The sequence below is a fragment of the Lolium rigidum genome, chromosome 6 (genome assembly GCF_022539505.1).
Source record: "Lolium rigidum isolate FL_2022 chromosome 6, APGP_CSIRO_Lrig_0.1, whole genome shotgun sequence".
NCBI classification, from domain to species: Eukaryota; Viridiplantae; Streptophyta; class Magnoliopsida; order Poales; family Poaceae; genus Lolium; species Lolium rigidum.
Genome location: NC_061513.1, coordinates 119,938,102 through 119,957,190, shown reverse-complemented (window position 1 = coordinate 119,957,190; position 19,089 = coordinate 119,938,102). Strand labels below are relative to the sequence as shown.

The following is a 19,089-nucleotide window of genomic DNA, read 5'->3' as shown; positions in this document are numbered from 1 at the left end:
TTGTGTTCTACTCGTGCAACCATCTATGCATAGACACGGCTGCGATACCACTTGTAGGATAACGTTGCATAGAAACAAAAAATTTCCTACCGCGAACACGCAATCCAAGCCAAGATGCAATCTAGAAGACGGTAGCAACGAGGGGGTATCGAGTCTCACCCTTGAAGAGATTCCAAAGCCTACAAGATGAGGCTCTTGTTGCTGCGGTAGACGTTCACTTGCCGCTTGCAAAGCGCGTAGAAGATCTTGATCACGATCGCTTCAGGCGCCACGAACGGGCAGCACCTCCGTACTCGGTCACACGTTCGGTTGTTGATGAAGACGACGTCCACCTCCCGTTCCGGCGGGCAGCGGAAGTAGTAGCTCCTCTTGAATCCGACAGGCACGACGGCGTGGTGTCGGTGGTGGTGGAGAAATCCGGCGGAGCTTCGCTTAAGCGTGCGGGATGTGGTGGAGGAGAGAGACCGCTAGGGTTTGGGGAGAGAGGGGGTTGGGCGCCGGCCCTCTAAGGGGTGCGGCCAAGGCTGAGCCAAAGAGTGGCTGCCCCCTCCCTCTCCTCCTCATTATATAGGTGGAAGCACCAAGAGTTCTAGTCCAAGTCTTCGAATAAGACCCCAACACTAAAACCTCCCATATGTGGGAAACCTACTCAAGGAGGGAGTCCTACCCAAGGTGGGACTCCCACCTTTCCTTGAGGTGGGTTAGCCGGCCACCCTAGGGGAGTCCACCTTGGACTCCTCCCCCTTAGGGTTGGCTGGTCATGCAAGGTGGAGTCCCTCCGGGACTCTACTTTCCATGGTGATTTCTTCCGGACTTTTCTAGAACCTTCTAGAACCTGCCATAAATGCACCGGATCATTTCCAAACTTGGAATATGACTTCCTATATATGAATCTTATTCTCCGGACCATTCCGGAACTCCTCGTGATGTCCGGGATCTCATCCGGGACTCAGAACAAATATTCGAACTCCATTCCATATTCAAGTTCTACCATTTCAACATCAAACCTTAAGTGTGTCACCCTACGGTTCGCGAACTATGCGGACATGGTTGAGTACTCACTCCGACCAATAACCAATAGCGGGATGCGGAGATCCATAATGGCTCCCACATATTCAACGATGACTTTAGTGATCGAATGAACCATTCACATACGATACCAATTCCCTTTGTCGCGCGATATTTTACTTGTCCGAGGTTTGATCATCGGTATCACTCTATACCTTGTTCAACCTCGTCTCCGACAAGTACTCTTTACTCGTACCGTGGTATGTGGTCTCTTATGAACTTATTCATATGCTTGCAAGACATTAGACGACATTCCACCGAGAGGGCCCGGAGTATATCTATCCAGTCATCGGGATGGACAAATCCCATTGTTGATCCATATGCATCAACTCATACTTTCCAGGATACTTAATCCCACCTTTATAACCACCCATTTGCGCGAGTGGCGTTTGGTGTAATCAAAGTACCTTTCCGGTATAAGTGATTTATATGATCTCATGGTCATAAGGACTAGGTAACTATGTATCGAAAGCTTATAGCAAATAACTTAATGACGAGATCTTATGCTACGCTTAATTGGGTGTGTCCTCTACATCATTCATATAATGATATAACCTTGTTATTAATAACATCCAATGTTCATGATTATGAAACTAATCATCCATTAATCAACAAGCTAGTTTAAGAGGCATACTAGGGACTTCTTTTGTTGTCTACATATCATACATGTACTAATGTTTCGGTTAATACAATTATAGCATGATATATAAACATTTATCATAAACATAAAGATATAAATAATAACCACTTTATTATTGCCTCTAGGGCATATCTCCTTCATTAACAAAGTAAACGCTAGTTTTATTCCGCATTTGTTAAGCCCATCTCATAAATTTTTTAAACCGCTTGTTCACCCCCCTCTAGGCGACATTCGTGTCCTTTCAAGGAGCCCTAGAAGAGCAGCTCCATAGAACCTCGAAGGCAATCGTCGAAGCAGAGCTTGGGGAGTAGTCGCTTCCCTCCTCGCCACCACGACATGCCAGGGGAAATTGCAACCGAGCTCTCTTGCACTTCGAGTAGCAACCATGGAGAGGACATGATCCACCTCCCAGATCCAAAACCAGTGCACCACGCCTCAACTGCCCCTCGCCACCAAGGCTAGCCAGGAGAGAAGCAGCAAGGCACCTCGCTGCTCTAATTTGGCCCTCCTCCTCGCCACCACGGACAGCTAGGAGAGCTTCTTCTTTGCAGCAACATCGGGAAGGAACAAAACCTATAGCCACCAAGTTATTGAGGAAGACGGTGTCGCCCTCACCAGGACCTCTATCCAACCCTAGGAGCAGAGGCAGGGCAAGCAGCAACCCTAAGACAGCATGGATCCGGCGATGGAGATCCGAGCCACCATCTTCACTACGGGGCAAACGCCCAAACGCTGGCATGAAGCCAAAACGAAGAAGAAAACCCTACAGATCTACTGCTAAACTACATCGGCGCCAAACCTAGACCAACTCCGGCCAACTATTCCGGCGGAGCGGCCGTCGACGGCCCGGTCAAAGGTGGAAGAAGCCCAAGGCTACTGTAACCCAGGGAGGGTAGGGAAGGGGGGTCTTAGTTTGTTCACCATTGTTAGAGCATCTCTAGCAGAGCCCGTAAAAACAAGAACTGAAAACGTGGAGTCCAGTTCACCGAACTCGTGTTTACGAGTCGAAAAATGGCTGGCGCAGTATTCTGTTTTACAGTTTTGGTTTACGGGCTCTGTTCTGCGCCAGCGGCTTCCGAACCCGTAAAGGCAAGGTTTATTAAAGAATTTGCATATGATCAAAGAAATGACACAATCAAATGCAAACAACTCATTCATAGTTCATAGTTGCGCCGCTAGGAGGATTCAGCACCACTTGGTCCATTGCTGCTGCCCACCGGCTGCAGGCCGATTTGATCGTGTCCCAACGTCCTTGGAGGGATCAGTACGTGCGATCGATAGGATGGCGAACGCGCGGCATCAGTTTATCGAATTTGTCCTCGATGTGTTGCCAGTAGCGCTTCCCTATTTGATCGGTGCCGGAGACTGCATCCATCCCCACGACGGCCCAAGCTCGACACAAGGTGGCGTCTTCTATTTCCATGTAGTTGTTTGCCCGTCTCTTCTTCCTCTTTCCATCGGCCTCCACCTCGACCACACCCTTGTCCCCTTCATCTCGTTTCCCTTCTCCCCCTTCTTCCCCTTCATCTGCGTCGTCCTCATCTCCGCCCATCCCAGCGTCGAACTGAGCGAGTGGGGTAATGTTTACCTCGTCCAACATCTCCATGTGCGAGGTGTTGTCGTTCCTAACAGTACTCGGCCTCAATATCTACTCGCAATGAAAACCGAGGAAGAGTTGTAATTTGTACCTTGTTGACCCGTCGTCGGCATGTCCTGGGCGACGTTCGTGGTGGCTTCCGGTAGTGGCGGCGTTGGCAGGGAGGGGAACGGAGGCAGGGCGCCACGGCTCACCGTTTCCTTCAGTTTCATCCTTTTGGGCGCCGAATTCTTCGGTCTGGCACGGGATGCCTTCGGCTTCGTTGCGACTGTCGGGACATCAGCGCTGGCCGCCACGGCACCGGCTTGCGGGACCACATGCGTTCCCGTGCGCCGCCGCTTCCTCACGCTCATCGACGAGACCGTGGTAGCGACGTCCGCGGGGGTCGCGGGGGTCGCAACGGTCGCCGGGGTGGTTGGTGTAGCGGCGGAAGCTCCAGCGACCGCGGGAGAGGGTGGCGGGGCCTGCGAGCTAGCAACGATGGCTGGCTGGGTTGATTCGAGACTCGTAGTGGAGAAATCGGATGACGGCGGCGCAGAGGAAGGTGAGGGCACGCAGATCGGCAGCGGCGGCGGCGGTTTGGAGGAGCTGAAACTTCCCTCGCGTGCAAACTAGGGATTGTGTTCGGGCTGCGTTCGGTTCACTCTGTCTACCCCTACAAATACAGGCCGAAACATTTTTCCAGTTTTGGTTCGTTTACGATAACTGATCGGCGTCATTTTTCAGCCTGAATCCGTAAACTGACGGTTATTTTTCGATTTTGGCTTTTTTACGGGCTCTGCTAGAGATATTTTATAAAAGGTTAGATTTTGGAGAGACCGTCAAAGACCAATATATGCATGATGTTGAACTAAAAATGTTCCGCGGAAGTGTAAAAGAAGGAGAATTTGGAAGTCTACTCACTTGGAAGATCTGCATCTTATTGTTCCACAGTACAATGTCAAACAGTTGGGGCCACACGTCAGTGATAGTGTTACTTCCAGTGTAGCGCACAGTTGCTCTGTTCCTGCTAATCCTTTAAGTCAGGAGGCAAACCAAATCCACACAACCAGCGGCCGAAAAACGGCCACTCGCTTCCTCCTCCGCCCTCATCATCCATCCCCTTCACACTCCCTCGCCGGCGGAGACGGCGGCAATGCGGACCATCCACGCCACACCCGCCTCCTTCATGGTGCCGCCCGCTCCCCATATCGTCTCCTCGGCTCCAACCCCAAGAGGTGAGCTCGCCCTCATTCCCCATGGATGGATGATGGCTCAGTTCTCACGAAACTTCGACAGTACACACAGGTGCTCTGCCAGCGAAGGCTTCTCCTGCCGCGGCGGCGACTATCCAGTCTCATGCCCGGTTCCCCTTGCCGCTGCGCATGGACCGGCGCCGGCGGTCATCAAGAGCTGCGTCGTCTAGCGGTAACTTCAAATTCACTCGAACTTGCATATGTTCGGTTATTTCAGCTGTAATATTAGCAGTAGCAGCATAGGCTATTGCAATTAGCCGCGACGTTTTCAGAAGCTAAGAAAGGTTATAGCTTACTTATAGCGGACTAATTCATTTAGACTTATTTTAAAAAATAGGGGAAATTTTAGTCAATATTGCAAAAAAGAAGGAAAACTATGAATCAAACATGATTCAAGCTACAACTCATTCAACTATTCAACGCAAAAAAAAAATATTCAAATTGCAAGTCTTACCAGATCAGATTGAACAGAAATTTAGGAAACACGAAATAAAAAGGAGAAGAGAAAAGAAATTAAGAAAACAGAGATTTTAGCGGCTAAATTAGAGGCTACTTAGGGGCTAAAGAAGGCTTAGCCGGCTATTAGCGGTTTATCTCATTTAGTCTATAAATGACATAGCTGTAGCGGGAGGTCTCCCAAAAGGCTATAGCCGGCTATTTAAAACTTTGAGTAGCAGTGGCTGAATTCTCGGGAGTTGTGAATTTATGCACTGGCATGTGCCTATTGCTCCTTCCCTTACTAACTGAAGATTTATATGCGTCTGTATGCTTTGGTGTTTGTTTAATTTCCCCAGCTGATGCAACCGTGGCATCAGTGGAGGATGCCAAGAGAGACGTGCTCATAGCGCTCTCCCAGATTATCGATCCTGATTTCGGCACGGACATCGTGTCATGTGGGTTTATCAAGGATTTGGAGATCAGCGATGCCTTAGAGGAGGTAAAGGCACTTCCTGATCAAATGAGCTGCAATCCAGATTAACTGCCATTTCCTGGATTTACCTATCAGTTGGATTGTGCTTCAGGTCTCATTTCGTGTGGAGCTGACGACTCCGGCATGCCCAGTCAAGGACATGGTGAGCGCAGTTCTTGTGTTCAGTTATCTCTTCAGAATTATTCATTGACTGGTCATTTTATGGCACATGATGCGTTACTAAACGAACACTTATAGCAGCTAAGTTTCAGGTGCAATACATGGATTTGAAATGTATAATTGTTATATAAAAGTGTGTGTGTATTTGTGACAACATTGCATCCAATTATCCACTCAAAGGAATGAATTTGCAAATACTAATGAATTGCGCTGCACAGTTTGAAGAAAAAGCAAATGAGGTTGTTGTTGCACTTCCATGGGTTAAGAAGGTCAATGTTACAATGTCTGCACAACCCGCGCAACCGATATATGCAGGGGAACTCCCGGAAGGACTACAGAAAATTTCGAACATCATAGCAGTTTCAAGCTGCAAGGCAAGACCTGATACTCCTATACATACAGAGGACACCATGAACTTATTTTAATAACTATTTTCACTTCTCCAGGGCGGAGTTGGAAAGTCTACAGTCGCTGTAAATCTCGCTTATACCTTAGCTGGTATGGGAGCAAGAGTTGGAATTTTCGATGCTGATGTCTTTGGTCCAAGCCTGCCAACTATGGTTTCTCCAGAGATCCGCCTGCTAGTGGTGGTAAGCCTGATGGTTGAATCTTTATGTTAACATGGAATTTAGTGTTTGCACTAATAATGGTAAGCAGACTTAACTTTAGAACCCAGAAAACAAAAGTATTCTTCCGACTGAGTATTTGGGCGTCAAATTGGTGTCGTTTGGCTTTGCTGGACAAGGAAGAGCGATCATGCGAGGTCCAATGGTTTCAGGAGTCATTAATCAGTTGCTTACCACGACTGACTGGTATGCAAAGCCAATAGTTGATACCTCTCTAAATTCATCAGATGCACATAAGATGTAACATACTCCCTCTGTCCAATATAAGATGTTACAACCAATATACAAATTGGCAGGTTGTAATAATGCCTTATATTATGGGATGGAGGGATTACTTACCAGCCATAACTTCCAGCTATACTTCCACTAGTTTTCTTAATTATCTGGAATAAGAGAACTTAACACGGTTGTTTATTTCACAAAGGGGTGAACTTGACTACCTTGTCATTGACATGCCTCCTGGAACAGGGGATATACACTTAACACTCTGTCAGGTGATTCTCTAGCATCTTTGCTGTGCAAATCATGTATCCAAGTAAATTGAATCATACGTGAAAGCATCTCGATGTATAACATGTCTGAAACACCAGGTAGCTCCGTTGACTGCAGCTGTGATTGTTACCACCCCTCAGAAGCTGGCTTTCATTGATGTTGCAAAGGGTGTTAGGATGTTTTCTAAGCTGAAGGTGTGTCATCTTCCACAACACCGATGAATGAATAGTCTAATCTGCCACGTCTTCCTATATTGACTTATTTCTGAATCCTCTTCTCTTGCCAAGGTTCCATGTGTTGCGGTTGTTGAGAACATGTGTTACTTTGATGCTGACGAAAAGCGCTATTATCCATTTGGGCAAGGTTCTGGTGCTCAGGCAAGACAAATACGTATTGACTATTTTTTCTTAGCACATTTCTCTTGAGTATTTGTTGAGTTTCTTCGACGACGCCACTACACTTTCAGGTCGTGCAGCAGTTTGGAATACCTAACCTCTTTGAGTTGCCAATAAGGCCAACCGTAAGTCCAAAAAAAAGGAATTCCATCTGTTTACACTTGGTTAAAGATGAGTGAAAATTATAGATTGGTAATTTTACAGCTTTCAGCTTCTGGAGATAGTGGAATACCTGATGTAGTGGCTGATCCCCAAGGGGATGTTGCCAAGACATTTCAGAATCTTGGAGTATGTGTTGTTCAACAATGTGCTAAAATTAGACAACAAGGTAAGTTAATAGCTCTCAAATTATAATCTAAAAGATGAAAAGGTAGTTGGAAGTAAAATATTCCCTCTGTCCCAGATTAATTGACTTAGTTTTGTCTAGATACGCATGTATCTAGATACTAAAACGTGTCTAGATACATGCATATCTAGACAAAGTTGAGTCAATTAATTTGGGATGGAGGGAGTAGTATATATATTACCACGAACTTAGCATGAAAAAGAAAGCTTACAAAATTGTTACTGCAGCCTTGTTCTGCATTTATATCTTGCAGAAAAAACATGCTTCTCATTTAATATCATGTTAAAATTGTTGTTTTCCTTTTGTCAGTTTCAACAGCAGTGTCCTATGATAGATCAGTTAGAGCAATCAGAGTGAAAGTACCAGATTCGGATGAAGAGTTCTTGTTGCACCCAGCAACAGTCAGACGGAACGACCGATCTGCTCAAAGTGTGGTGTGTATGCCCTTTCACTATGCAATGCTGGGATATATAAGTCTAACATCACTTCTCATGTTTCTCGATTAAATTTTCTGTGTATTCACATCATGAATAGAGTCTTGTCCTTTTTATTCACAAAAATATGTGATGACTTATATTATTTTACATGCTAAGTAGTTCTTGTCTGCAGGATGAATGGACCGGAGAACAGAAAGTACAGTATGGTGATATACCTGAAGACATCGAGCCTGAAGAGATACGGCCGATGGGCAACTATGCTGTTTCGATAACTTGGCCTGATGGATTTAGTCAGGTATTATGACACATAACTGTAGATTCGTTATATCTTAATACTTCTGATATTTCGAGTACAACAAAGCTACGGGATTCGTCTAGATGGCACTTACATTTTTCTGATTTTTTTTTATCACATCCAAGATCTAAAATGCATATGCACCTGTTGCTTTGCAGATAGCGCCCTATGATCAGTTGGATATGCTTGAGCGGTTAGTGGATGTTCCTCGTCCAGCGACACCTGCAGTGGTCTCTTAATGATAGAGTAGAGATAATGTTCAGCCAGGAAAGAACAAGAAACAAGAACTTCTGATACAATAGGCTCAAGAGATCCTAGGCATACAGCGAATTTTGTGTGATTATTTGTGATAATGTAGAAATAAAAATTCGAATAAAGATATTCGTCTTTGTGCTTTTGGACCACCTGTGTTCTCTGAAATCTCAAACGGTGGTTTCCGTGACATTCGGTTTTTATCTGTGCTCACTCGTACTGTTACTTATTGTGGTTGGTTTAACAAGTCACGGGTCCTATCTGGAAATAAATTGAAACATTCAAAATTTGGAGTCTATATAAAAATTATACCCTCTAGTCTCAATATGCATTGTGGACGGCACCACCGATAAGATAGAGCAATAGAGGGTAGACCATCTAGCTCCAAGACCTGGGTTTCCAACAATGGACTGTTGGGTTCAAAGTATGCAATATTTTGACACATTTTCCAATCCTCCAGCGTAAAAAATCATGTGAACCCTCTTAAAACAAGGAATTGGCAACTCATTACGTGGCGAACACCTTCGATGGAAATTGAAGGTTTAAGTGTTCCAAGTCTTAACACATACCATCTAAATCTTAAAGCACTCAAAATTGCAACATACTACCCCTCCATTTCTTAGAAAAATGCTGTCCAATAGTTGCATTCAACCATTAATTTTTGGATAATAAACACTTTATTGCTTAAGAAGTTTAAGCATTACACCCGGTCTCTGCATAACTAGGATGCACATAACCGTACCAATCCACACATAATGGATAAAACAAAACTAAAGTTCTCGAAGATTAAAAATGTAAAAGCTGAAAAAGGTGTAAGAGGAAGGAGGGCCAATCCGTAGATCACGTTACCATCCATGTTGGATAAAAAATATTTTCTCGTTGTATCATCCAATCATGTAGACATCTCCGTAAAGAGATCGCGATGCTCACATGTTGTAGAAGCAACCATAAACAGAGTGTAGTTGTACACCATTAGATGACTTGCATAAGAGAAGCATTTTTATCATTAAAAACTATGTCATTTCTACGTAGCCAAAGTGACCAAATAACGACAATCACTCCCTCAGCTTAAACCTAGGATCCACACCATTTTGCCAATTGCTGAAAATATTCGCAATGCTACGTGGCGGGCATAAGGTAGAACCTATTTGGATGGCTAACCATATAGATCTAGCAAATTTATATTGGAAAAATAAGTGATTAGTAGTCTCATCACGGCGATAAAAGACACAAATTTTGCTTCCCTACCAATTGCATTTTACATGGTTATCTTTGGTAAGAATTATCCCTCGATGAAGATACCATGCAAATATCTTAGTTTTATGTGGTATCTGCATCTTCCAAATATTTTTATTGTTATCAACCGTCAGGTTGGATTAAAGCATGTACATAGAAGCCACAAAGAATTTTCCACTCTCAATGAGATTCCAACGAAATACACCGAAGCCTTGCGTCAAATGGAGCGAATCCAGACGTTGTAACAAGGCAATCCATGATACTTATTTATTTCCAATTAGATTTCTTCTGAACGATACATTGGGTGGAGAAGTTTCCAACACCTTAGCGAGCATATCACTCTGATGTCACACAATATTGGACAATACCGGATATTGTTCTCCAAGTATGGCATTTCCTAACCACTTACTCCCAGAATCTAATCTCCGATCCATCGCTAATGGAGAAAGAACTATATGGGAAGAAGATTTTTTTTCGTTGCCATGAGACTAGCCAAGACATGAGAGTCTCTAGGTTTCTTAGAAACCTGAGACAATGCATGCAAGCCTACGTACTTTCTCCTAAGGAGGGTTCGCCAATCCCATCCTCAACAAGTAGCTTGAATAGCCATTTACCAAGTATGGACCTATTTTTGGTCTCAAGATCTTGAATGCCAAGACCTCATTGGTCTTTCGGACGATAGACCACACTCCATTTAGCAAGACGCGATTTCCTTTTCTGACTATCATCTTGCCAAAAAAATCTTGATCGAAAATAATCCAATCTTTCCATGAATCTTTTTGGAAATTGGAAGAATGATATCATACACAATGCCATATTGCTAAGTACTAAATTGATAAGGACCAATCTACCACCCAAGGATAGTAATTTACCTTTCCAGCTACTTAATCTAATTTGCAGTTGCTCCTTCACCATTTTCCATTCGGTATTTAGAAGTCTCCGATGATAAATCAGAATACTCAAATACCATCTTGCTAATTAATGAATTGATAAGGACCAATCTTCCAACCATTAATTGTACTCACCTGAAAGAAGACGCGGGGTGAGTAATTATGTGCCTGCACTAGAGAAGTTGTGCGTGTGTGCTTGTTGTTATTTAAGCCACTTGTACTATGGCCAATTGTACAAGAGCGAAGACTTCGTGCTTCCCAAGTCTTCCCCTCTTTTGATCTCTTCTCTTATTAACTTCCCCAGCCCGAGTCAGCTTCAATAATATACTGTTCAAACCTTGCAAACACAGCGACCATCGGTTAGATGCTCTAGTTTATTGCACAAACAATCATTTTTTATCAAAATCTTATTATTTCTTTGACTTTATATATATGGCTAATGGCCTTACATCGGAGTATGAGATCCATTTCAGAGTCCAAAGTGCAATGAGGAAGATCAGGAGGATGCCCCAGAGCAGGATGTGATGTTGAAGAACAAAGTTCTCTGGTAATCAATCGTCTAGCTCCGTCCATCATTATACTGTTGTGGCCCCATCGATTCCAGTGAGATGTGTTTGATGTATCATGGATTCATGAGTCACATTCTCAGATCCCTGATTCAGTGTTCATAATGAGTTGTGGATATCCCTGTTTGACCTGACTCCAATTTTTTTGGTCTGACATAGATCTCAAAAAGTAGCTTAGTACTTTCCTCTGAATTTCTCTATACTCTGGATTCCAGGAGTACATCTTGTTCTTCATATCACAATCTTAAAATATAACTGCTGGAAACATGAACTGCCGTTGACCAAATAAAGATCGATTCCTCCTCCTGTAAGTAGCAGTTGCATCTTTTCTTTGTGGAGTAATTGCTGTTATCTCACAATTTTCATTCACATTTCCATAATTTGTTGCGCAGAGCAACCTTCTGGCAGATTGGTAAGGGACAAAAGATGGACAAAATGCGGTCACGGAAGGATCTTTTCGAGATTTCAGGACCTACGTATTTGACATATGTGAACTGGTAAGTTATTGGCTCATCTTTTTAGTTGATTCAATCTGGAATGCACTATGTTCTGAAAAAAAATCTAGAATGCACTGAGCCGGTAAGGACCAAAATGTACTATCATGGGTTGAAACATCTGAAAACAACTAGGAAAAAGGTATAAAATTCGTGATTTTTCTATGGTTTATGGGATCACCTTTGCAATCTGATGCTTGCTCCGGCCAGGAACTGCCCGCACCACCGGCGATCGGTGATGGCAAGCCTCGTCCAAGGCGCGTACGTGCTGGAGCGCGACCGGCAGCTTAACCAGCAGGGCCCGGACGCGCTGGCGCCGGCGTGGTGGAAGTTCTTCCACTTCGAGCTTCGGCAGGAGCTCGTGGACGACGCCGACTCCTCCATCTTCGGCGCGGTGTACGCGTTCAAGCCGCCGCACAACATTCTCGACCCCGCGGCGGCCGCCAGCGCGCCGCACTACGTCGTCGCCTTCCGAGGGACCATCAGGAACAAGGCTTCGGCGTCCAGGGACCTCGAGCTGGACCTCCAGCTCGCCCGGAACGGCGGACTCGAGCGCAGCACCCGTTTCCTAGTCGCGATGCATGCCATCCGCAACGTCGTGTCGGCCGCGGGCGCGGGGCACGGCCGCGTCTGGCTGGCCGGCCACTCGCTGGGTTCCGCCATCTCGACCCTCGGCGGGAAGATCATGGCCAGGGCGGGCATCCTCCTCCCCGCGTTCCTCTTCAACCCGCCGTTCCTGTCGGCGCCGGTGGAGAGGATCCCGCACAAGAAGGTGAAGCACGGCATCCGCATCGCCAAGAGCTTCGTCACGGCCGGGGTGGCCACCGTCCTGCAGCACAAGGGCGGCGGCGGGGACGAGGCCTTCGCGGCGCTGGCGCGGTGGGTGCCGAACGTGCTCGTGAACCCGGCGGACCACATCAGCGCGGAGTACGTCGGGTACTTCGGCCACCGCAAGAAGATGGAGGACATCGGCGCGGGCGCCGTCGGGAGGCTGGCAACGAGGCACTCGGTCACGCACCTGCTGCAGGGCATCGGCAAGCCGGGAGGCAGCGAGCCCCTGCACCTGTTTCCTTCGGCCGTCCTGACGGTGAACCGCGGCCCGTCGCCGGACTTCAAGACCGCGCACGGCATCCACCAGTGGTGGAGGCCGGACTTGGCCATGCAGCTGCAGTGCAGCTCCTATTCGTACGCTTGATCAGCAGATCGCTGACATGCGATGGGGAACACAGAGAAACCTTTGGATCCTGATTCTAGAAACCGAAACTGAGTTGTGTTAGCCTGCAGGGACCATGAATGCAGAAGACAAGATTTGGTGTTTCGATTCAAGGCATGCCCGGAAGCATCACTTAGATGGATTTAACGTGAGTGTCATCGAAAAGGTACATAATGCAATGGTTATCCGATAGAAAACACAGAGACGGTGCCGAAAAGGAGCCCACAGTAGAGTAGCTAGGCATAGGAGGTTAGGATTTTGTGTTGGGTTGTTCATCACAACGCGCTTGGCCTATGCTGATGCACTATTTGGAGGTTGGTAATCACATACAAGCCACAGTGCTGAACCTAACCTCAACTTCTACTAATGGAATCTGGGCAACCGACGAGATCAGATGTCCCCAATTTCCTAAATGTTTTGCTCTAACGACAAAGTAGCAGCCTGTATAATTCTTGATGCATCTCATGCCTAAGAACTTTTTTCCTGACGAAACCAGCAGGTAAGTTTCCTGCTGCATATTTTCATTCTACAAGTCCCAAGATTACCTATCTGTATGACCAGAAAGATGGAGCCATTCGTTTCTTGCCTCCAAATGCATCCCCAATTTATAGATCCTAATGGTTCCTGCTAGGCTGCTTCAAGTGCCACAATGCTACTACCATTTAATGAATCCTTCAATCAGGAACCAAGAAAAGATACTTCCAGATCATAAAAGGACACAGCTACTTCACTTGGTAAGTTGGTATAAAGCTGGGAGCTAAAACGAAACTGAAGTAACCGAAAACCTGTTAATAAACAAGATCTTCTCTGGGATAAGATCAGAAAACATTCAAAAAACCCATTACACTTTCAGTACTTGTTCTATTTTACATCATCATCATCATAAAACTAATGTTACCTAAGGAATTACTGGTGCGACAGCGAAGAACTTCTGAACCGAGCAAAAAACACCACTCTTGAATTGAACAACCATCACTCTGCAATGATTACAAGCAGGAGCAAAATCGTGTTTCCAGTAACAAGTTGGTGACTACCATTACTGCTGTAACTGAACACCTTTGTGTTCCACCAGACAACATCTTAAACCTTTAATTGGCATCATCATTCCTCTTCCTGGACTTGCGTGGCCGTTCAGAATTTGTCACAGTATCTTCATTGTTCACAGTTGTGTGATTGGGTACACTCTGCTCGATTTCAATACCGACGTCCCTTGATTTAATTTTGGCACTGGAAATTTTGAGTCGCACACAATTCATTACATAAGCTTGAAAACTATTGTACAGATTAACAAGTCGGTTTAAATAGCACAGAAGTGTATATCCAGACCTGTTAATTTCTGATGCATATTTAGCATCATGTACTGATAGCCAAAGCATGGATCCTGTGTGAGGTGGCACTAAAGATCCAGTTATGTGACAATTCATTTCAGTGTCCACCCTATAAATGAATATCAAGCAAAGGCACACAGTCAGTTTACTTCACCGAAAATACAGAGCATCTCATGACCATAGCTGACTAAGTACAGAGCAAAATAAGAACTACTTCCAATCACTTGAGGAATTCTACTTAGGAAACATTTTTCCTAAATGTGCAACAAGTAATTGGGATCGGAGGGAGTAGTATATTTCTCATGTACAGCTCAGTGTATTGTGGACTTGTCATGACGAGCTCAGTTCATTTCCAGTAAATGATTAAACAAGGTAAAAAGTAACGCTCCAGATATATATGTCTAGTTAGTAGCATTACCATGCTGGTACGTAATTTCATGCACATCACCAAAATCTACTACGTACCTGGTATTTTATTGCTGAGTGTTACTGTTGTAAGTTTAAAGTAAATCTGGTTTAGGGGTGCCCCCTCATCAGCACAGCAGGGGAAATATATCGAACAGTGTGCAGGTACATGAGCAACATGCAGCTAGTATAAGTAACAAATGCAAACTAAAACATATACAATATCTCAAATGTGTAAAGCTGCTGTCCAAATTGGAAACTAAAACAGTGAAGTTCAACCTGAGAAAAGGGAACTGGATGAGCCTATACCTTTTAACAGAAAATCGTATCATGCTTCCCCTTTTAATCTCATGGCCCCTGTCTGACTTGCTTATAAATTTTCCTCCACCTCTCTTCTGTGAAAACAATATAAATCTCATGAGAGGGAATAAAACGAGACCCAACTTATTATAGTGATTGGTTGGATTTGTTGAAAACTACTAGATATACATACAGAATTCTCAAAGATAGAGAAGTTTGTTACATGCTGTGCTCATCAACCACCTCAAGTTGGAAATATCAGCCAATTTTCTCTAATCTCCAATCAATCAAAGCATGTTCACACTTTCTGGTGTTCAGTTTCTTTAGAGTTTTCCTAGTGATTTAGAAGTTTACTAAAGAATTGAAGCAAAAACATTTCTAAGGGAGTTGATGGTGCACACAAAAATGTAGGTAAAATAAAACACAGGTTAGCTGGAGTTGCACAGATCAAAGGTCTTTTGACAACACGATCACAAACCTCTCATTCTTGTAACAGATGGCAAAAAATGAGCAGCAATGTTCATAATATTTGTCAAAAAGCTTGAGCTGTGTTGGAGCACCAGCTACAGTATACTTGCAAGTTCCAGCTACAGTATACCAGCAAGTTCCAGCTACAGTATACATGAAAAGAGGTAAACTTTAAGCCTCATAGTTTTATGCATAAGGTACCATAGGTGTGGATGAATGCATTCAAACAAATGCTCATATTTGGGAATGGTAGAAATGAACAATTCCTCCAGAGTTCAGTTCCCACCTCATGGGTATCAGCTTTGCTGAGTATCAATTTATTGAACAACCAAACAATACGTGAATTGTTAATCAATCACTGAACTAGAAAAGAGAAGGTTCCGTTTACAAAGTTACATGAAACCAAACATATAGTAGACTGTAGCACATTATATTAGCATCAGAACAGCTATTTCCTTAATAGTCAATAGAAAAGTTGATCTTACTCTTTTGAATCTGAATCTGTCAGCAATATCATCTGACATAATAGCTGCTGAGAAAACTCCCAAGACAATGGCATGGATTGATTCCTTGCCAAGCATTTCAACCTTCCCTTCTGAAGTACAAAAAAAAAAGCATCACACATACATATTTCAAACTTTGGCCACAATATTTCTCAAGGGAAATTTGTAACAATGCCACTAGTCTCAGCTCAAATTTTAATCATACTGACTTTAGTGCAATTTATCAAAATGACACCAGCCTTCTAAGTTTTCTTACGAATTTTCCATGTACGGCCTTCACTTTCAAGTCAAAGCATTTTGAAAAAGCTTGGCTGACCTGAGAAGAGATGAAAGGTATATAAATCCCTTGATGAGCATGGAATATCTGCATACTCCAATGCAACATAGTACTACCTCCGTCCCAAGGAATAAGGTGTACGCGTGTTCCAAGACGAACTTCGACCATCAAAATTGAGCAACAAAATCTTGATTATATTATATGTAATTAGTATCGTTGGATTCATATTGAAAAGCACTTTCTAATGATGCTAATTTCATACAAACAATCTTTATATATTTGAAGCAATTTTTGGTCAAACAAAAAGGACGTAAAACAAGGGCGCCTTATTCCTTGAATCGGAGGTAGTACATTGCAGCTGAAAATAAAGGCACCTCTATGATTATTGGACTGGACTGATTTTGGTCCGTTTATCATTTTTTCTAACTTATATGCTATTCTTTTCAGAGAAAGAATATTTACTACTCCCATTACTGCAGTTTGTCGATGGGGATCTGTAGGCCACTAAGGTGCGGGAACCTCAGGTGCTCACTTGAATTCCACCAAAAGGACAAAAATGGGCAAGCAGACAACTGAGGGAACCTAATTTTCTAGGGTGCATCTCCAAAAAAAAACATGATTTGGTATTGGCATGAGTATCGGTTCTTTCCTCTTTGGGGGCCTCTGACACCAAACCTTCTACCTATTCAATGAAATGAAACGCAAAAGCCCTTTTGCATTTTCTCGATAAAAAAGAAGTATTTCCATGAGGTGCAAAGGAAACAAATTTGCACAAAATTAAGCACAAGTAGCCAGCTCATACAAAATGAAATTTTGACAAGCACAAGCAGGCATCTAGCCTCAAGAATCCATCTGGATTTGAGAAGCACAAGTGCTAACACTATCCGTCAGATTATACAAAAACCAATCCATCCATTAAAGTGAAAGTTGTGAGTAAGGGCATGCTTCACATATTTTATAAAAAATATTTCCAGCTCATTCAAAATAGTTTGAATTGATAGCAACTTCTGTGCACGGCAACGACACAAGAAAACTCAACAGATGGCATTTTCGCAAATAGCAGTAAAAGAATGCCATGGTCCTAATTCGAGCTGAGAACTTGTGGCATTGCTATAAATATCCAAGAAAATTTCAAACTGTAAAATGAACTGACACACTATACTATATTACTATGCACAGGAATCAGGATGTAGTATCCTAAAGGTTCCATGATTTCATATAGCAGATGTACCCATGACATGCAAATATGAGGCCGTAGAAGGAGTGCGGTTGTTCAGAGTTTATATGTCGACCTACCCAGGATCATGCCTGGCTGGGGAGAAAACATCAGCATGTTTGCATGAACCGGCACGCCGAAATAGGGCACCAAACCGTCCATGAGTTTGGCTTTAGTACCCTCGACTTGGAATTCATGTGCTAGCAACACGCCATCAAACCGATCTTCATACCTGCACAAGAAGGAAACATCCAAATATATCCCGTAAATGAACATTACAAAGCAGGAAACTGAAATTTCAAAGAGCTTTAGGAGCACAAGAAGCGCAACAGCAAGAATGTAAACAAAAAAAAAAATTCCCCCTCCTAAACTGAAACTGTTTTTCTTCTGAGGAGTTTAAACTGAAGCTATGCAAAATCCACCACAATCTCTCAAACCAGAATCTAGAGATGCACGGTTGCGACGCTATACTGAGACAATTACTGGCCATTGCATTGACGAGAGCAAGAGGTGGGGATGGAGGGGGGCGTACGAGAAGAGGAGGGTGTTGAGCTGGCGGGCGACGGCGCGGCGGACGTCGTCGGCGTTGGAGGGGTGCACGTACACCGTGAGCTTCGCCTCCGAGTGCCGGATCCCCTCCATCGCAGCGGCGGCCATGCGGTTGCGGCGGGATAGACCTAAACCTTAGGCGCCGCGCCGGGGAGTGGAGAGCGAGAGAGAGGACGGCGGCGGCGGGCGAAGCCCTAAACCTTTTCTCTTTTCGAGAAAGGCCAGCCCTAAGCCGGTAAGAGGTGGTACCGTTAGATCACTCGTGCTGGCCATCAGGCCCAGCTAGCACTATAGACGGCCCTGTTTCGCTGAACGACTTGAACCGTGGGCTAGCCACACTAGCCTTTTTTATTTGTTTCTTTCCGGCTTTTTCCTTTCGATTTTTTTATATTTTCTATGTTTCTTTTCCTTTTTAAGTTTCTTCATTTTTATTTATTTCATTTCTTCTTATGATTCTTTTAAGTTATTTTTTTCATAATTTTAAATGTTTTTCTCATTTTAGTATAATTTCTTTTGTTCGAGTTTATAGTTGTAGTTTCTTCCATATGTATTAATTTTCTATTATATTCACTCTAAATTTTGTTCTTATTCTAGTGAGGATGTGTTCCACAACAATAAATATTTTTTAACCTATAGTTGTGATTCTTTCTAGGAGTGCTATATCTTTGTTCGATTCGGTCTAGAAATGTGTTCCCCTACTATGGTTCGAATTTCTTCTTGTGTAAAAAAAATTATGTTCATGGGCACTAAAACTTCTCCCAAAGTTTTGGTTTTGTTCGATTTAGTCTACGTATTTGTTTCTTGTGCACACAAGCTTCATTCCTCGGGTGCTAAACACTTGTTCCATGTAGATGTTATGTTTGTTCCGCGGACGCTTAATTACATGTCTCAAATGTAGCAGTGATTTTTGCTCCTTACGGTCTATGTATTTGTTCCTCTTACATATGAGGTGTGCTCTTAAATTACGCTCCTAGGCACTAAATTATTTCTCCCAATTGCATTTTGGTCTTGTTCCATTTGGTATAATATGTGTTCGTTGTGCATACAAGATTTGTTCCTCGTAAAAGTGATTGTTGTTCCTCGGAGGCTTAATTACATGTCCCAACTATAGCTATGATTCTTGTTTTATTTCGGAATTGCACTTTTGAACTTGGGAGCATATGCTTCGCTA

General features: G+C 43.8%; 3 protein-coding genes across 4 annotated transcripts; 2 read left to right on the top strand and 1 right to left on the bottom strand.

Moving 5' to 3' along the window:
• The first annotated feature begins 4,350 nt into the window (after positions 1-4,350).
• On the top strand, positions 4,351-8,618 carry LOC124660520 (fe-S cluster assembly factor HCF101, chloroplastic-like). 2 transcript variants are annotated; one of them, XM_047198340.1, is made up of 15 exons: positions 4,351-4,522; positions 4,584-4,712; positions 5,335-5,477; positions 5,563-5,613; positions 5,849-6,004; positions 6,077-6,220; positions 6,300-6,442; positions 6,681-6,750; positions 6,847-6,942; positions 7,036-7,125; positions 7,215-7,268; positions 7,348-7,471; positions 7,799-7,923; positions 8,099-8,221; positions 8,380-8,618. In XM_047198340.1, exons 1-15 carry the CDS (start codon positions 4,441-4,443, stop codon positions 8,458-8,460), a joined length of 1,611 nt encoding a protein of 536 aa, XP_047054296.1. In that variant the 5' UTR covers positions 4,351-4,440; the 3' UTR covers positions 8,461-8,618. The 2 variants fall into 2 exon arrangements, with proteins under 2 accessions (XP_047054296.1, XP_047054297.1); XM_047198341.1 differs by having other exon boundaries at positions 4,352-4,522; positions 4,593-4,712.
• Positions 8,619-11,380: 2,762 nt separating this feature from the next.
• Positions 11,381-12,854, top strand: LOC124663209 (GDSL esterase/lipase At4g10955-like). Its single transcript, XM_047200935.1, has 3 exons — positions 11,381-11,472; positions 11,558-11,662; positions 11,870-12,854. The coding sequence occupies exons 2-3, from the start codon at positions 11,592-11,594 to the stop codon at positions 12,852-12,854; spliced, it is 1,056 nt and encodes a 351-aa protein (XP_047056891.1). The 5' UTR covers positions 11,381-11,472; positions 11,558-11,591.
• A 787-nt stretch (positions 12,855-13,641) lies between these two features.
• On the bottom strand, positions 13,642-18,053 carry LOC124665461 (DNA-directed RNA polymerase I subunit rpa43-like). The gene is made up of 6 exons (XM_047202878.1): positions 17,902-18,053; positions 17,450-17,601; positions 15,859-15,968; positions 14,915-15,000; positions 14,199-14,309; positions 13,642-14,099 (listed from the first exon to the last, which is right to left on the bottom strand). The coding sequence occupies exons 1-6, from the start codon at positions 18,024-18,026 to the stop codon at positions 13,961-13,963; spliced, it is 723 nt and encodes a 240-aa protein (XP_047058834.1). The 5' UTR covers positions 18,027-18,053; the 3' UTR covers positions 13,642-13,960.
• Between the last annotated feature and the right edge of the window lie 1,036 nt (positions 18,054-19,089).

Excerpts from the sequence above, each read along its gene's own strand:
- LOC124663209 (XM_047200935.1), top strand. The coding sequence starts at position 11,592 with ATGGACAAAATGCGGTCACGGAAGGATCTTTTCGAGATTTCAGGACCT. Across the intron at positions 11,663-11,869 it reads TATTTGACATATGTGAACTG|GAACTGCCCGCACCACCGGC; the intron begins GTAAGTTATTGG and ends TGCTCCGGCCAG.
- LOC124660520 (XM_047198340.1), top strand. The coding sequence starts at position 4,441 with ATGCGGACCATCCACGCCACACCCGCCTCCTTCATGGTGCCGCCCGCT. Across the intron at positions 6,443-6,680 it reads TTGCTTACCACGACTGACTG|GGGTGAACTTGACTACCTTG; the intron begins GTATGCAAAGCC and ends TATTTCACAAAG. Across the intron at positions 6,943-7,035 it reads GGATGTTTTCTAAGCTGAAG|GTTCCATGTGTTGCGGTTGT; the intron begins GTGTGTCATCTT and ends TCTCTTGCCAAG.
- LOC124665461 (XM_047202878.1), bottom strand. The coding sequence starts at position 18,026 with ATGGCCGCCGCTGCGATGGAGGGGATCCGGCACTCGGAGGCGAAGCTC. Across the intron at positions 14,310-14,914 it reads ATACGATTTTCTGTTAAAAG|GGTGGACACTGAAATGAATT; the intron begins GTATAGGCTCAT and ends ATTCATTTATAG. Across the intron at positions 14,100-14,198 it reads TATGCATCAGAAATTAACAG|TGCCAAAATTAAATCAAGGG; the intron begins GTCTGGATATAC and ends CAAAATTTCCAG.